The following is a 19,650-nucleotide window of genomic DNA, read 5'->3' as shown; positions in this document are numbered from 1 at the left end:
CAATACATTAGGGGGAGCTAACCCCTAAGCAAGTCTCTACCATAGACACTCGCCTTACTTCGGTGCCTATGGTTAAGTATGCATACCCCCGCGGTGGCTCATAATGCCCCCATATACCGCGAGTAATTCATTTCCACCAATTGACTTCATACTACGTCCATTTTAAGGTCAGTGAGGTCATACTACCTCTACTTATCAAAACAATGTATAAAAATTATTTATTCGAAAGATAACATTATTCGTACTATATATACATACTTTACTTTTGTATACCATTATTATATGATACATCGGACTAATGCGAACTTCGCTGCGTGTACATACCTTAAGCAAGATAACCAACTCACAAGCGTCTTAATCAATTCCCGGTCACGAATCGACTTCCTACAAAGTTCAATCGTATTCGGGAAATAAGCACACATACGCATTTTCCTCAAATCATCCATAACACACATATACAATCACATCCATACCTAGAATTCTACACACAACATGAACATCCATCACATACTATAACATGGTAAATACACAAAACAGGACAGCCTATACAATCTGTCCAGAAACTCAACTTAAAACTGTCAAACTGAAAATTCGACTTCACCGTTGCGTCCGGAAGGCGTCAAAACCCCCGGGTACCAATTTTCATAATTTATAACATAGTATAAGTATTTTTAACTTAATTTAAAAGCCAAAAATGTTCCAAAAACACATTTTTTTCACCATTTTCAAAACCTACGGGATTTTGTCATTCCATCATTTTTTTATCACAAAAATATAAATATCAATGCTTTATGTCCTATTAAATCTAAACAAAAAAATTTAAATAAAAATAAATTTTAATGAATTATTATTATATATATATTTTTTTTCAATATAATTCTTTTTACACAAATGTTTTCACACATACACATCACATATATACATGTATATATATATATTTTTTTTTACCAACATTATAAATTCCTTCTATTAATCAAAAATAAATAAATTTCTAACACCACATACATTTTTCTATATATATATATATATATATATATATATATATATATATATATATATATATATATATATATATATATATATATATATATATATATATATATATATATATATATATATATATATTTCAATCATCCATCAAACAAATTCTTCACACACATGTAACATATCTAAAACCCTAAAAAAACCATACATTAATTTAGATAGAAAAATACATCATACTTTCACACATGAATTTTAAATCATGAACAAATCATAAACCATAAAATAACACACATAAAAATCATAGAAATTTAAATTAAAACTTAAAAATAAAAACCAAATTAAGAATTACTCACAATTGCTCAAGAACAAAGCACCAAAATTGATGAACCAATGGAGGATTAGGCGTGAGGATTAGAGGGTTTTGGGAGTGTTTTCTTACTTGCAAATGGTTTGAAATGAAAAGATGTAAGGAAATTAGGAGATTAAGGAAATAAAGAAATTAAGTAAAATTAAGGCAATACTTATGGAAGGCAATAACTCCTTAATCTTTCAATATCCTAAGAAGTTACAAATCCCCCCAAGATACTACATATGGCCGGCCAAAATGATTCAAATTCCCACTTTTATTCCTTTTTTTTTTAAGATAGGTTAGGAAAAAGGTTTGGACTTAAAATGGTTTTAATTGCTTTAAAAGTTGAAGTCTCATGATCTAACCTACTAACCAAATAAATAATAAAAAGAAATATATTCTTCTAAAAAGAATAATAATAATAATATTACTAGCAAATCATTTAATATATCGGAAAAAAAAATATCGGGGTGTTACAATTATGCTCTGGAATAAACTATGCGGGCCACGACCACCACAATGTAATAACATCACTGCAGATGCTGTAAATTTAGATAGTCCATTGTGTAACGTGATGTATAGATCATTATTCAGTTTTATTATAGAAAATGCAAATCATTATTCAATATGTAGATAGTTCATGGTTATACTAATGTGTACGTGATTACTATAGAAATTGTAGATGAAATTCATTGTGTATAGTAACGATGTAAATTTATAAAAGCATTGATGCAAACATGAATAAAATTTAATGTAAATCACTAAAAGCATTAATGTAAAATTAGTTTAAGTACAGACTATGAAGGGTCGTGCCCCTTAACGATTGCCATTCAGAAAATAAATCTTTACAATCATTAAGGTATACATCTAAAGCATGTCTTTCCTGGGGGTTCATTTCAGCAACAGGAGGCAGTCTCGCCAATGGAGCGAATCGACTCGGCCATTCATTGAGAAACTGAAAAAAAAAAGGTGTGAATAAGATATAAAACAACATTCAAATAACACAAAGACATAAGAGAAAACAAATTAATTTAGAAAACTAATGTATTCAGCTTTGCTTTCAGATGGACCAAAACCGACACTCGGTCCTTCGCCGGGGACTACGTACGGGTGCGAGAACACTCTGAACTAGTCAATGTAACTAGGTTCAGCCTCTGATGGAATAGATGCCCGATGAAGTGCCAGCTCACCAAGGCGGCAACTATAGGAGAACCTACTCCATGCCTTCAAGTACACAGGCGGGGAAGCAAAGGTCACGGAGTAGGTACCGTGTGCCGGTCGCACAGCCTTGGCTGGTCTCATAGGAGGGGGGGGGGGGGGGGGGGGAGAATAGCCTGCACAAGCCGACCTGTCGCACTGTCTGCTCCGGCAAATACACCTCGACCATATCAAAGTAAGTGATACCCCCGATGAAGCTGGTGCGTGGGTGCTCATTCAGCAATGCCCTTGGAGCAGTCATGTACGAAGTCCATTCCACCTGCACACAAAGACAAGATAACATATAAAAATAATCTTAAATTAAAATAATATGCATAAGAAAGTGTGATGTGATGTACAATACCTGAGTTTCCGTCATGGAGTCAAGTATGCTACGACAGTCCCTCAGCCTGTTCACATCACGACATGGTTTCTTCGTGGATGACATCTCCGCCCTAGTCTTATTAGGCACGTCTGCTCGGCGAGGATGAGGGCGGAAAGCGGAAAAGTACTCATAGATCCATGTCTGGAGCAATGTGAGGCAACCCGCAATGGTCTTGCAACCAGCCCTAGATGCCATTCCCAACTGCCGATACAAGTAGGCCAAGGCCACCGCACCCCAGGCGATCTCATCTTGATCAATGTTCACGGCAAGTATCGGGTGAGGTCGCATGTCGGTTCTGGTCATATCCGCCAGCAGGGTGGAGCCGACAATAGCCATGTAGTAGGCTGTCGACTGGGTATCCATGGCCTGGGACCTATGACACAGCTGCATCAGTTCAGCAACGTTGACGCAGCCGCTGGTGAATGCACCTTTCCGCCGTAGCTCAGACATGGGCTCCTTGAACAGATTGGTGATACCTGCCACTCCACCTAAGAAGGCTCGGCTGGTAGAGAACCTTCAATAGACATGCCCAATATGCGTTGCACGTCGTGCAACATAATTGTCATCTCCTCCATGGCATGTGGAAGGTGTTCGTATCCGGCTGCCACCTCTCCACGAAGGCCGATATCAAAGCACAGTCGATGTGCTGGTGCATAATATACGGCAGACGGCCGAGGGGAGTAGCAGGTAGAACATCGTACAGCGCATCGCTCATATCCCTCAGTCCGATGATGGCGTCCAACGGCCTCTTCCTACTATGGCATTCCAGAACCGAAGGTGTACGCTCGGAGCCATCAAAAATAAGTTTAGCTATGTGCCCTCATAGCTAGGTATCAGGCGCGTATCTGTGGGCCCCCCGGGATAGGGCGATGTGACTAACCAGTCCGTGCCAGCGGACTGTGAGCCCCTTCTCCCCCGTGGCGACTCATTATCGACGAGAATACTTCCGGCGCACTCAGATGCGCCTGAAGAACTAGGGCCGCCACGTGCGAATCTCCCGTCCGACCCCCGAACAACAGTCCACTCCGTTGGGCGAACAACGTCGCCTACGTACTCATCATCAATACGAGTACGCACTATGTTCAGCGCACTCGACCGTTGGGCCACACTGTGTCTGACAGCCTCTTCCTGCCTAGCCCTCCTAGCAGAATCCATTACCCCCCTCTTATGAGGATCCCCTTTGAGCAGAGTAGGCCTAGAGCTATTACCGCTCAACAAGTGTCTAAAAAAACCATTTTCTTTTCCTTGATTATCAGCCATTTACTACAATTTTTGATAATTTAATTAAATATTAAATACTAAATGAACATAATCAAACGTTACGTTAATTAAGCACATGAACAAAAAAAAAATAATTAATTACCAACAACAATATTTAACTAATGATTATCAACAAGTATAATGTTACAACATATTTATTATTATTATTATTATTATTATTATTATTATTATTATTATTATTATTATTGTAATTAATTTTCTAAATTGACAATAATAATAATAATAATAATAATAATAATAATAATAATAATAATAATAACAATATTAACAAAAATAATAACATTAATAATAATCATAACAATAATAACACAAACAATAATAATAATCATAACACTAATAACAAAAACAATATTTAATAATAAAATGAAAGAAAAATTTACTAACATTAACAACAAAACAACATCACCAACAATAATAATAAAAAGAATATTCAAAAGAATATAAAAAACTTAATAATAATAATAATAATAATAATAATAATAATAATAATAATATTAATAATAATAATAATAATAATAATAATAATAATAATTATTATTATTATTATTATTATTATTATTATTATTATTATTATAATAAATATATTTAAATAATAAATTAATAATTATAAGAAATAAAAATTTAAGAATAATGGTAATAACAATCACAATAATAATAATAATAATAATAATAATAATAATAATAATAATAATAATAATAATAATAATAATAATAATAATAATAATAACAATAATAATATAAATAAAATAAATATTAATTATTCATAAAAAAACGAAAAAAAATATTAAAACCGATCGCACAAAAAACCGCGAGCCGGCCTTGGGTGAGTCGCAGAAAAAAACCGCGGCTGGACAAGGTTCAATTGCGGTTTTTTCTGCGACTCACCCAAGGCCGGATTGCGGTTTTTTGTGCGACTTCCACTATTTTTTTTTTAATTGAAATAATACGATTCGAAAAAAATAATTACCTCGATTAATTTTTTGCAGATTGAACTTCTTGGTTTTTGCTACAAAATTTTTATGTTGTAAATTTGTTTTTTGAGTGTGATAAGAGAATTTTTTAGTGGGATTGTAAATATCAACATATTATCGAGAAAACACAAAATACACATATTCCGTAAAAGAAATATCATCCCAAAACCATATGTCGAATATCGTACATCTCAACATATTATAAATAGTTCACTTTAAATTTTGTGGTGAATGAGATTCAATAATCAATCTATAAAAATCAATTCAACAAAACTTTTAATTAAGTAGATGATTGTGTAGTATGAATTTTTGTGAAATTTATAAGACCATCTATTCTTGTGGCTGGCTATTTCTTTCTAGAATAAAGCATATATGGATGCTTCGGATACAAATTGGTCAATTCACGAGTCATATCCTAATTCGTGAAACACACCATAGATGATGCCAACTATAATCAATTACTGCAACAACATCAAATTTAATACCATTAAAGTGACTGGGTTATTTCTTCAACTATATATATATATACTCCCTCTATTTCATTTCAAATGTGTCATTTGCTTTTTTATGTTTATCGATGTACTAATTCAATAAGTGATGATTGTGTATAAGTAAAAATTATAAAAAGTAGATATTAATAAATCTTATGTTGAGACGAATCAAACAAGATTACATTTTGACTATGTTCTAATACATGGATTAAGAATAAAATGCACATTAAAAGTTATGAAAATTTCTCAGACTCTAATCATAGTTTCTATGAGCGAGATACATTGAGAATGATGATGATGATATAGGAAAATTAGAGACAAAGGGTAAGTGATGATCTAAAATAAAAATAGAGTAAATATGATAATAGGAGAGACTGAAAAAATCATTAAATTAAATTGAGATAAAAGTTTTTTTTTTCCGGCCCTACATGGAATAGCTGAGGGAATGGCAAGTAGCAACCCCACACGGCCACCCCCAATAAACTAAAATAATAATAACAATCTTAAACTAAATTAAGCTTCTGCTAATGATCAAATTACGCCTTTATAAGTGAAAAGAGAAAGAAATTAGCGCGCTGACCTTGTTCTTAATTCTTTTTCTTTTTTTTTGGTTGCTAAAAACATGATTTTTGTTTATGAAATATTCTGAATTTTATTCAGTATATTTATTAATATTAAGATTTGAGGTATACTTGAAAATTATGAAAAATGTTTAAATTAACTATATCATCATCGATCATCATACCCAATGTATCCCGTCCATAGAAAAATTATGAGCAAGGTGTGGGTAGGGAATGAAGGCGGCAACTCATACTTATAAAGGAGAGCGCTACCAAAGAGTCCCTCAACTCCAGAAAGATCAAGAGAAGTTTCCGCAACGTATAGGAATAAGTGAAGTTGAAACTAACTTCGCGAGCTTGCATCTTATCACACAAGCGTGAACCTAAAACATAAAAAAACATAAAATAAAGATAAGCGAACAAGAGCACCAATTGGTAAGCAAAAGAGAATCAGTAGTCTAAAACACGGATAAGACGCCTCAAACTACTCCTAACCCTGGCAAGGTCTTTAGATAGGTGTAAACTTTTATTTGCTCATGTCAAGTTCTCCGAGGTCTTTCTCGGCTTTTCTTACCCTCTACTGTGATGCTTTCTATCTTCCTCACAGTGGCTTCAAAAGTCTTTCTCTTCATATGTCCAAACCATCTCAATCTATCTTCGCGCATCTTTGCAGAAATAGGGGCAACCCCTAGTTTCTCTCTAAACGTCTGGTTTCTAATTCGACCCATCAACTATATATAAACATTAATACAAATTCTTGTGTAAAGCGATATTACTATGAAACGCACGTCATACATGGGTTAAATAAACCAACTAACATAATTATCAATATATGAATTCTTTATTTTAAAATCGTCTTATTAAGAGACGGTCTTTCATAAAAATAATACATGCATTATAATTCTCATTGAAATTTCAACTCTAAAATGTCTTTTTTTGATTTTGTTTTCTGAATTTGAACGTTAATGAATGTTTTGCCATGCATTGCCAAATTAATAGTACCAATTAAGTTGGAAGTTACAATTCCTAATTCGTGTTACACGTCTTGGATGCTGTCAAAAATCAACTAATGCCTGCAACATTAGTACGTGTGGTTGACATAAAATATCAAATAATTATACTCCTTTTTTTTCTCCTTTATTTTTTATAGTTTTCAAAGATAAATTTGAGTCTCAAAATCAATAAATACGCATAATAAAAAATTATAAAAAATACATGATAAAAAAGTATATTAAAACGAACTAACGAGATCTTACATAGATATATTTTATCTTTTAAATATATCGTCAAAAATATTAATCAAATTTGTCTCTCCTTAAGGTAGAATATTCCAAACGATAAGAACATTAAAGAACAGAAGGTGTATTATTTTAAATATTGATCTGATATATGATATCCCTTACACTAATTCTATTTGACTATAAATGTATTTAATAATTTATTTAATGATTTTTTTACAAATATGCAAAAATATTTTTCTTAAAAATAATCTTTAATGGGGTACTTATAAGCCAATTACCACAACAAACAAAAAATCTCAACTATTAATTTTTTACACTGTAAAATCTCTGCCATTGATTTTTCATATATAATTTTTAAAAATGATTATATGCAAATAAATAAAATACTTAAAAAAAGTAAATTATTTCTAATACAAAAGTTGTATTTTACCACAAATTAAAAAGTGTTTCAAGTAAGTCCCAATAATTTCAAAGTTTTTAAATATATTTTATAAATTTTGATCTTATCAAATTTATCATAGACCATAGTGGAAGCATGTTGGATTGATTCAAATTATTTTAGTAAGAGTCAAACTAGTGGTTAAGTGGGTAGTTACTATTTAAGAGTCAATACTAATTAGTTGGAGTAAGTTATGGAATCATGGGATGAACTCCTTATTTTTATGTGTAGTTAGTTACTATTTAATAGGTACTTATATTCTATTTTCTAAATATTATAATGAGAAAGTTAGTGTTACACATTTTTATGTATTTCTTTCAACAAGGCATCAAGAGCTAGCGTTTATGATCCTGAGTAGTGAGGTAAATATAAAAAAAAAATAGAGAAGAGGTAGAGTAGGTGGTGAGAGCAATTAAAACAATTGTTTGTAGGTGTGGTGATATGTCAGTTTTTGTTGAGTAATGAGTGTTTTGGGTGTTATGTCAGTTGTTTTCAGTATGTTTTTCAAAAAAAAAAAGTGAGTACGAGTAATAGAAAATGGAAAGTTGTGTGGGAAAGAAAACACATGTAATTTTGAGTGAAAATTAAAATTGTTATGAGTGTTTGATGTGCAATCATGTCAAGTGTTGGTTATTATGTTTTTATGTGTTTTATGGGTTCCTTTTAATTAGCCTATAAAAAAAGTTTGCCCGAGTCTTATGATGAAAAAGAGAGGGGTATTGAGTAAATTGAGGTTAAGTAGCAATCTTCACACGTGTGAAAGTCGTGTTCAAGGCAGAAACGATTTATTAAGTTATGATCGTGGTTATGAAGTCAAGTGTTTGTTCATGAAATAATACTCTTTACGAGTTCTTGTGTGGTATAGTATTGATCCATGGAAATGGATGGTATTTTTGTGGTGAATGTGTGTTAAAGTCATATCGCAATGGATTGTATTTTTGTGGTGAATGTATGTTAAAGTCACATCGCAATGGCTTATTGTGTTGGTTTGTTCGGGGGTAATATAGTGATGTGTTGGGTATCATTAAAATTTTAAGTTTTAAGTTTTAGTAGTGATGCAAGTATGTTAAATTTTGTAGTATGTAAATCAAGTTCAATTAGTTGTTCAAGTCAAGGATTGTTTTTTATGAAATTTTGAATCAAGGGGAATGTTTGATTGATTTAAATTATGTTAGTAAGAGTCAAAGTAGTGGGTAGTTACTATTTAAGAGTAAGTGGATCATGGGATAAACTCCCTATTTTCATCTGTAGTTAGTTACTTAGTTTTCCTGTTTAATAGGTACTTGTGGGGCGTCTCATTTTTTGTCCTTCACTCGTCTTGATTTGACTTATGGGGTACACATATTGGCTTAGTTCATACATGCTTATTCATGTTGTACCCAGCTTAAAAGGATCACTGGGTCAGGGAATTTTGCTTAGTAGTGGCTGTGATTTGCATCTTTCTGGTTGGTGTGATTCAACTTGTCTAGGTTTCATTTGACTCGACGTTCTCTTTCAGGTTAGCTAATTTTTCTTGGGGCTTCTCATGTGTCCCGGAACAACAAGAAACAAAGTATTGTGTCTTGTTCTTTGGCTGATGCAGAATATAGGACAATGGTTTTTATCACTTCTGAGTTAAAGTGGCTCAAAGCCCTTCTTTACTGTTTAGGGGTTGATCATCCTCTGGTTATTTGTAAAGTGACTATTAAGTGTTTTACTGACATTTTATTTGGTCATTAGTGACAAATAATTGTTACTATAGTTTATAATGACATTTATGAGAAATGTCACTAGATTCTTTCTCTTAAAAAGCTTTAGTATGATTTTTTTATTATGTTGCTAATGTGTCTAATAAATATCATTAAATCCATTATATATACCATTAGAAATAATGTAGTGCATTTAAATTAAATGTCACTAAAAATATATTCCACTAGCTAAAACTATATTATGTAATAAGTAAAAATATAAAATGTACTTTTTGAAAAAGTAGCTAGGAAAATGTGGGTTGAAATGAAAAACAAGAAACTAGCAAATAAATGAGATTATCCAGAAATAATTAATAACTGATTTAATTTTTAAAAATCTATAAATTAACTGATTGAGATGAATGAAAATTTAAAATTAACTGAATCAAATTATCTTTAATTTAAAATTCCCATACTTATTTCCCATTGATGATTATTGATTACATGTAAAATGGAATATGTGAGATGAATGAAAATTTGTGCATGCCACTCGCCCACGGCCCACCACAAATACGGCCACCAGAATGAGAAAATTTGAAAAAAATAAGAGCATAGAAACATTTTATTCCAAAAATAAGCTCAATGAAAACTTTATTCCCAAAATAAGCGTTCATACATCTAAACCTAGGCTTGGTGTAACAGCAAAAATCAAAAAAACAAAAAAAAAAAAATAAAAGCCTAAGTTGCTGTTACTAACAGCGACTTAATGAGTTGACCAGTCAACTCTTTAATCTCGTAGGTTGGAATGAAGAAGTAACTGAAATAACAATTATATATATATATATATATATATATATATATATATATATATATATATATATATATATATATATATATATATATATATATATATATATATATATATATATATTTTTTTTTTCTTTTTTTTAATTCGCTGTTAATAACAGTGACTTATACCAAGCTTAAGTTTGGATGCATGGACGCTTATTTTTGAAATAAAGTTTTCACGAAGCTTATTTTTGAAATAAAGTTGTTAAATAATATTATTTTTTTCACATTTTCCCATAATGAACGATTTGGACACGCAACGAATGGAGGTGCGCAGTTGGTATTCAAACAAATTTCATATACAATATCTCGAATTGTGTTAATTTTTAATTCTTAACTATATATAAATATTTTGAATCAGATTAAGTTACATATTCAATTTCGGTACAAATCTTGCCATGGATGATTGGATGGTGCCGTGAATGATTTCATTATGTGTCTAATCAATTCAACTCAACTCAACTCATACTAAAACCAAAAAATATAAAATAGTCTTAAAATGAGAAATGCGATGTTATATTATTAACATCTTTTAATTAAAAAGGTTTTTGTTTGAGAACAGTGGTAATCCAAACTTTTATTGTAATTAACTAATTATTACATTTTTAATTTATTTTTTAAATGTTTGATAAACATTAAGAGTATTAGCTTAAATTTTATAAATTTCAAATTCAATATTTATAAATTTAGACTATAATGTTCTTCATCATTACGTAAATTAGTTCAGTCGATTTCTTAAGAGACCATCTTTTTTAGAGATGTCTGTGAAGCCCAGTCCATTAAAGGTTAACTAAACTAATCTCAAAGAAACCGTCTCTTATAAAAATTTGTGAAATTAATTTGATTTATTTCAAACCCATAGGTGATGGTTACAAAATCTTGGCACCGTCATTTATAGTGTCAGGAAATTGATGAAGTACATTTTTTTCCCTAACTTTGAATTTGCAACCTAAATTCACATTTATTGATTTCATATGAAAATTCATAGGGATATAGAGTAGGGTGTTTGTAATTGGTTGTTGGCTTTTTATTGACTTGTTTGACAAGTTAAAAATGTTACCTGTTTTTGTTGTCTTTTAAATTAGTTAAAAAAATATAGTTGTTTATGAAGATATTTGGTAAGTTTAGATATATGTTATTGACTGTTTATTAGAGAAAAAATGAGTTAATAAGCAAAAGTCAACAAAAAAGCTTACTAGAATAGCTTTTTTATTTTAACGTAATAATTTTTTTGTTGGCTTAAAAATCAGCTTTTCAGCTGACCTATAAGCTACGAAACACGGACACGCCTGGCATGTGACGTGTCGCGTGTCCGACACGTGTCGGACACGGGCACGCGAAAATCCGTGTCCGACACGCCAAATGAAGCGTCCAATTTTTTAATATTTTTTCGGACACGCGGACACGGCTAGGACACGCGACGGACACGTCAAGGGGCACGGCAAGGGACACGTGTCTTTTAAAAAAAAAAAATTGAAAAAACTGAAAAAAAAAGTAATAAACTCCTCTGACCTCTCACTTACTTTCATCTCAAATCTCACTTTCACTTACTGGACTCACGCATTCCATTTTTCCATTTCCCTCCCTCTCAAATCTCAATTCCCTCTCACTCCTCTAACCCTAAAAATTCTACGGTTGCTCCTCCACCACGCCACCGCCACCGACGGCTTCACTGAGTGGTGCTGTGGTCTGCTCCTCCCTCAAATACTCGACGACTGCACAGCGCTTCCCTAAAAATTGATTTTTTTGATTTTGTTTCAGGTATTTTCAATCTTTATCCTAAATCCTAATATTAATCTTGTTCTAATCTTTAATCTTAGTGTTAATCTTAAATTTATAATCTTGTTGAGCTGTTGTTTTAACATTTATTTTTACTGTGAGGGAATTTGATTACTGAAATTTGATTTAGGACTGTGATGGATTTAGGACTGTATTGTATTAACGTATTGTATTGTATTGGTCTATTAACGTATTGTATTGTATTGTATTGTGATGAATTTGATTTAGGACTGTGATGAATTTGATTACTGGAATCCTAATATTAACGTATTGTATTGTATTGTAAATTAAGATGTTACTGTGATGGATATTTGATTTCAATTTGATTACTGTGATGGACTGTGATGGAATTTGATTACTGGTATTGTATTGTATTGGTTGTGGTTGTTTATAAATCTTGATGGAATTACTGTGATGGAATTTGATTACTGGAATTTGATGGAATTTATAAATCTTTAATTTTGGTTGTTTATAAACCTATTTATTTGGTTTTTTTTGATTTGGTTTGTATGACTATTTTTAAATACTCCTGTTGTTTATTTGGTACTTATTTGAATGTTATGTGAGTTTTATATTTTTAAAGTGTTTATTTACAAATATCAAATGAAAGATTGTAAAATTATCTTTAATTTGATATATTTATTATATTACCATTTACGTGTCCCCGTGTCCGCCATTTTTAAGTTGGCGTTTTCCCGTACCCGTGTCCGTGTCCGTGTCCGTGTCCGTTTTAGTGCAACCTAGCCTATAAGCTAGATATTTTCGAATATTTATTTGGTGTTTGACCTAATAGCAAGTCAAAAGAAAAAACCAACAAAAATCTAATTAAAATACCATAAACCAAACACTCAATAAATAATTTTAATCTTTATTAAAATAGAGATTAAATCCATAGAATTTCATCTATAAATTGTTGAGAAAAGTGGCGATATAATACACACACTTTCTCCCTTTGTGTTGTTAGATGAGCAAAAATAACCAAACCAATCCAATCAAACAAATAATAATAATCCCACAATCAAGCGCAATAAAGTAAAAATGCGGAAAGTAAAGCACACACGATATTTACGTGGAAAACCCAATGCGGGAAAAAACCACGGGACCGTAAGTGGTACCACACTCTTCCACTAATCACCAATGAAATTAACGGGTACAACCAAAATCCTCTCTAGACAATACTAGAGGTAATACAAACACCAAACAACCCTAAAACATCACTCAAAAGTGGTAAAATAACAATTAGGGTAAAATTAGGGCAAAATACAAATTACCCACTTACAGTGCACAAAACGACAATCCAACCGTTGAATATGTAGGTTAGGTAGGCAGGAACACCGTGTCAAAATTTGACGAAAAACGGAGCACGAATGGCCTTCGATCGGATCGCCGAAATGTCACGCCGCGATACCTTTTCTCCTCGCTCCTGTTTCTGTTTTTTTTTCTTTTGTGCGTGAAAAAAATTTTTTGATTGCTGAATCTTATTATATAACTGCTGCCCTATTTTCCTTGGTATTTATAGTTTTTAATTTTTTTTTTTTTTAAATTAACAAATAATATTATAATTGTTAGCCCATTATTATTAAGCCCATAATTAAAATATTAATTGGGCCTTCCTCCAAGTGGGAGGGAATAACCCAACAAATCTCCTCCTCACTCCAACTTGGGGGGTATGACAAGTCCCACTTTCAAACGGCACACCTCTAACTTGTCTCTTAGAAGGATCTTCGTCAGCATATCCGATCCATTTTCATGAGTACTGATCTTCACAAGCTCAAATATTTTCTCTTCTATCTGATCTCGAATCCAATGATACCTCCTTCGTATATGTTTCGTTCGACCATGATAGGTAGCATTCTTAGCTAGGTGAATGGCACTCTGACAATCACAATGTAACAAATAATCGTCTTGCTCCAAACCCAACTCCTCAAGGAAGTCCCTCATCCACACTAACTCTTTACCAGCTTCAACAGCTGCCACATACTATGACTCAGTAGTCGATAGAGCAACACATTTTTGCAATTTAGATTGCCAAGAAACAGCTCCCCCTGCAAACGTCATCATGTAACCAGAAGTAGACTTACTAGAATCAATATCACCTGACATATCAGCATCTGTGTAACCATCCAACATAGGTTCGCCAGGACCAAAACATAAACTTACTCTAGAAGTACCCCTGAGATACCTTAGAATCCACTTAACTGCTGCCCAATGCTCCTTTCCAGGATTAGACATAAACCTGCTAACTACCCCAACAGCGTGAGCTATATCAGGCCTAGTACATACCATAGTATACATCAAACTACCTACAGCGGATGAATAAGGCACATTTTTCATCTTCTTCTTATCTTCATCTGTTGTAGGACATTGTTTGGAACTCAATTTCATATGCACTGGCAGTGGAGAACACACAGGCTTAGCATTGTTCATATTGAACCTTTTCAGCACCGTTTCAATGTATTTCTCTTGTGATATCCACAATTTCTTATTTTTCCTATCACGAGAAATACGCATGCCTAAAATTTGTTTTGCAGGGCCAAGGTCTTTCATAGCAAAGGACTTGCTCAAACTAGCCTTTAAGTCAACAATCTTATTGGAATCACGACCAACAATCAACATATCATCAACATATAACAAGAGAATGAGAAAGTCACCTTCAGCAAAATTCTTCACAAACACGCAATGATCAGCATATGTCTTGTGGAAGTCATTATCAAACATGAATGACTCAAATTTCTTGTACCATTGCCGAGGCGCTTGCTTAAGACCATACAAACTCTTCTTTAAGCGACACACAAGTTTCTCCTTTCCCTTGACCTCGAAGCCTTCAGGTTGCTCCATGTAAATTTCCTCCTTTAGGTCACCATGGAGGAAAGCAGTCTTCACATCAAGTTGCTCAATCTCCAAATTCATGCTGGCAGCCAAACTAAGTACAACTCTGATTGAAGACATCTTCACCACTGGAGAGAAAATTTCATCAAAATCAATCCCCTTCTTCTGTTCATAGCCTCGCACAACAATCCTAGCCTTGAACCTAGGTGGTTGACCATCTTCTCCGTGCTTCAACTTAAACACCCATTTATTCTTGAGTGCTCGTTTGCCGTTAGGCAACTTTACCAGATCATAAGTGTGATTCTCATGCAAGGAATTCATCTCATCTTGCATGGCATTATACCACTCCTTACTTTTCTCATGTGACATAGCCTCCTGAAAGTCTTCTGGCTCTCCCCCATCAGTTAGTAACACAAACTTTGTAGTAGGATACCTCATGGAAGGACGTGGTTCTCTAGTAGATCTTCTCACATCATCAGGCTGTGGTTGCGGTTCAACAACTGGAGGCTCAACTTCAGGTTGATCATCATGACCATCATCACCAATATTGTCATCATCATCCTGCACATCTCCCCCTTCAACTCTAGGAGTCATCTGCGGTAAGACTGGATCAAAAATGATTGGAGTATGAGAGGATGTTTGTTGCTTTGGCTTTTCAATATCTTCAATAGTCTGATCTTCAAAGAACACAACATCTCTACTTCTGAGAACTTTCCTATCTACTGGATCCCATAACTTGTACCCAAGAGCATCTTCAGAGTACCCCAAAAATATACACTGCTTTGTCTTCTTATCTAACTTGGATCTCTCATCTCTAGGAATGTGAACAAAAGCACGACATCCAAATACCCTCAAGTGCTTATAGGAGACATCTTTACCGGTCCAAACTTTCTGAGGAACATCACCATCAAGAGGATTTGAAGGTGAAAGGTTAATCAAGTACACAGCTGTAACCAATGCCTCTGCCTAGAAAGACTTGGACAACTTTGCATGAGAGAGCATACATCGGATTCTTTCTTCAATTGTTCTGTTCATCCTCTCTGCAATTCCGTTCAATTGAGGTGTCTTTGGAACTGTTTTCTCAAGCTTGATGCCTTGACCCTTGCAGTAGCTTTCAAATGGGCCTCTGTACTCACCACCATTATCAGCTCTCACGACCTTGAGCTTTCTACCAGTTTCTCGCTCAACTCTAGCCTGAAACTCCTTGAAAGCAGAAAGTACCTGATCCTTGGTTTTCAACACAGTAACCCACACTTTTCGAGAATAATCATCAATAAAAGAAACAAAGTAAAGAGCACCACTATGGGATTTAGCATCCATAGAACATACATCAGTGTGGACAAGATCAAGAGGAAACTTTCTCCTAGATGGGGGGCGAGAATGAAAAGCAACCCTATGTTGTTTACCAGCTAAACAATCAACACAGGATCTAAGAGACATACCTGAGACATCAGGGAGATATTGCTTTTTAGAGAGCATCTGCATACCTTTCTCACTCATATGGCCAAGTCTATTATGCCATAACTCACTAGAACATTCATCTGCAACATTTACCTCACCCGCGCAAACCTTCGCTTGCATCATATAAAGAGAACCTTGCTTCTTACCTCGGGCTGCTATAAGATTCCCCTTGCAGAGCTTCCACTTACCGTCATTGAAGTGGCTGAAGTAACCCTCTTCATCAAGTCTACCTATAGAAATGAGATTCAATCTGATATCAGGAACGTGTCTAACATTTCTCAAAATTAGCTTACAACCGGTGGAACTCTCCAAGTAAATAGTGCCTTTGCCGACAACCCTGGATGACCCATCATTCCCCATTCTAACACTACCAAAATCACCACTAGTGTAGGACGAGAAATAGTCTTGATGCGAAGTAAGATGATACGAAGCACCCGAATCAATCACCCAATTGCAGTCATCACCAGCTACATTCAAACACTCTTTATCACCAATGAAGAGCAAATCATCATCACTGATTGCTAGAGCTGTAGTATTTTTCTCTTCAGACTTCGACTCAGATGAATCACCCTTTCTATCTTTTGACTTGTCTCTTTTCATCTTTCTGCAGAACCTCTTAATATGTCCCGGCTTGTCGCAATAATGACAAATAATTCTACCCTTGGATTTAGACTTGTCTCTGGAATTGTCTCTACCTCGAGAAGGTCGATTTTTGCTTCTTCCCCTATTAGACTCTTGTGCAACATAATGAGCTTCAGAATGATTGGAGGAACCCATCTCCTTTCTCCTAGTTTCTTCATTCAGCAGACTAGCTTTGACACTCTCCATTGTCAACTTACCATCAGGAGCAGAATTGCTAAGTGATACAAATAGTGTGTCCCAACTATCCGGCAATGAGGAAAGTAGTAATAGTGCCTGCAACTCATCATCTAAGGACATTTTCACTGCAGACAATTGATTAATCAAACCTTGAAAATCATTCAAATGTACTACCATGCTATTAACATCGTGAAATTCTAACTTTACCAATTTTCTCATCAATGACGCTTTACTTAAGGCGTTCTTCCTCTCATACATAGCCTCAAGTTTCATCCACAATTCATACGCATTCGTGTCATTTGAAATATGTTGGAGCACACTAACATCAACAAATTGTCTAATGGTTCCTACCGCTTTCCGATTCAAAATTTTCCATTTACTTTCATCTTGACCAGTGGGCATAGACTCATTTAAGATTGGTTCATACAAATCTTTCACATACAGAATATCTTCTATCTTAGTTTTCCACACAGCGTAGTTGGTAGAGTCCAAATAAATCATACCGTGCATACTAGATTTATCATCCATCATAAACCAACACAAGAGTATCACCCAAGAAAATATAAACCAAGCTCTTGATACCACTATGTTGAGAAAAGTGGCGATATAATACACACACTTTCTCCCTTTGTGTTGTTAGATGAGCAAAAATAACCAATCCAATCAAACAAATAATAATAATCCCACAATCAAGCGCAATAAAGTAAAAATGCGGAAAGTAAAGCACACACGATATTTACGTGGAAAACCCAATGCGGGAAAAAACCACGGGACTGTAAGTGGTACCACACTCTTCCACTAATCACCAATGAAATTAATGGGTACAACCAAAATCCTCTCTAGACAATACTAGAGGTAATACAAACACCAAACAACCCTAAAACATCACTCAAAAGTGGTAAAATAACAATTAGGGTAAAATTAGGGCAAAATACAAATTACCCATTTACAGTGTACAAAACGACAATCCAACCGTTGAATATGTAGGTTAGGTAGGCAGGAACACCGTGTCAAAATTTGACGAAAAACGGAGCACGAATGGCCTTCGATCGGATCGCCGAAAAGTCACGCCGCGATACCTTTTCTCCTCGCTCCTGGTCTGTTTTTTTTCTTTTGTGCGTGAAAAAATTTTTTTGATTGCTGAATCTTATTATATAACTGCTGCCCTATTTTCCTTGGTATTTATAGTTTTTAATTTTTTTTTTTTTTTATAAATTAACAAATAATATTATAATTGTTAGCCCATTATTATTAAACCCATAATTAAAATATTAATTGGGCCTTCCTCCAAGGGGGAGGGAATAACCCAACAAGCCAAAATCTCCATCTTTCTTGCTCTTTTCTACCTTTATCTAACATCATTATCCTCTGCCCTTTCAAACTGCCCTGGATTTCCTGGATTTAATTCAATCCCGGATATATTACGTCGTTACGAATTACCCACGGGAATTTTCCCCGACAATGTGAAAAGCTTCAGTTGCGTAAGCAACAGCGATTTCTCGTACAAGCTTACGATTCAATTATACGGTGTTTGTCAAGTGACTCGTTCAATGTTTGGCGTCAAAAATATAGTCGTGTGCGAGCCCGAGATATCGGCCACAATATCATACCAGCAGCTAACAAACGTGAAAGGTGTGACGGTTACACTGTTTGTTAATGGTGGTCAAGTTGGCGAGCTGATGACAATCAAAAGTGTTCGAGCAGTGGGACAGGGGTTCGTCAGTTTTCTTCAGTTTGATTCGGACAAGGGTCCAAGTCCGTGGTTCCCTTACCTTGATATTGCTCAGGAACCTCCTAAATGCGACATCCGGTCCATCCCTCTTCTTCTTGGTGCTTAATAAATAAGGTCATCCATGGTTCAGTTGTTTTGTATTATTGATGAATAAATTGGATGTTGTTATTTGGTTCCCACGTGTATTTTTATTTATGTAGATTTGTGCATGTTGTTTGCTTTCACGGGTCAAATTAAAACAATTACTCTGTTAATTGGAACACTAATCTAGGTGAAAGGATACTTATTGCCTTATTGGTGTTGGGGTAATTGATTGTCGTGTGTTAAATTATTGTTTTATCTTTAAAATTGTTAAATGTATGTTGAAAGTCTCTATGAAATCACAAGTATTACAAATAAAGTCAAAAATGAAATATAAATTTCAATTAGTTAAATTATTACTTAGACATTGCTTTTCGTATTTTTCGTAATATTGTTACTATAGGAAAGTTGTGTTACATTTTCTTCCAAGATAAAATTATATAAGTCAATAGTAAGGGATGTGCTTCATTCATTTCATTATAGAGTTTGATTTTGATTTGAAAAACAATTATTTCATTTAGGAATGGGCATGGAT

The 19,650-nt window shown here is 33.9% G+C and overlaps 2 protein-coding genes across 2 annotated transcripts; one reads left to right on the top strand and one right to left on the bottom strand.

Annotated features, from left to right (window-relative positions):
- Nucleotides 1-2,114: 2,114 nt before the first annotated feature.
- LOC130803736 (protein MAIN-LIKE 1-like) lies at nucleotides 2,115-4,191 on the bottom strand. Its single transcript, XM_057667936.1, has 3 exons — nucleotides 2,895-4,191; nucleotides 2,682-2,810; nucleotides 2,115-2,288 (listed from the first exon to the last, which is right to left on the bottom strand). Exons 1-3 carry the CDS (start codon nucleotides 3,363-3,365, stop codon nucleotides 2,115-2,117), a joined length of 774 nt encoding a protein of 257 aa, XP_057523919.1. The 5' UTR covers nucleotides 3,366-4,191.
- A 14,149-nt stretch (nucleotides 4,192-18,340) lies between these two features.
- LOC130803735 (uncharacterized) lies at nucleotides 18,341-19,140 on the top strand. Its single transcript, XM_057667935.1, has 2 exons — nucleotides 18,341-18,403; nucleotides 18,595-19,140. The coding sequence occupies exons 1-2, from the start codon at nucleotides 18,341-18,343 to the stop codon at nucleotides 19,138-19,140; spliced, it is 609 nt and encodes a 202-aa protein (XP_057523918.1).
- The last annotated feature ends 510 nt before the right edge of the window (nucleotides 19,141-19,650 follow it).

The sequence above is a fragment of the Amaranthus tricolor genome, chromosome 17 (assembly GCF_026212465.1).
Source record: "Amaranthus tricolor cultivar Red isolate AtriRed21 chromosome 17, ASM2621246v1, whole genome shotgun sequence".
Lineage (NCBI taxonomy): Eukaryota > Viridiplantae > Streptophyta > Magnoliopsida > Caryophyllales > Amaranthaceae > Amaranthus > Amaranthus tricolor.
Note: the sequence above shows the minus strand (reverse complement) of the source record. Positions and strands in the feature narration are given on the sequence as shown.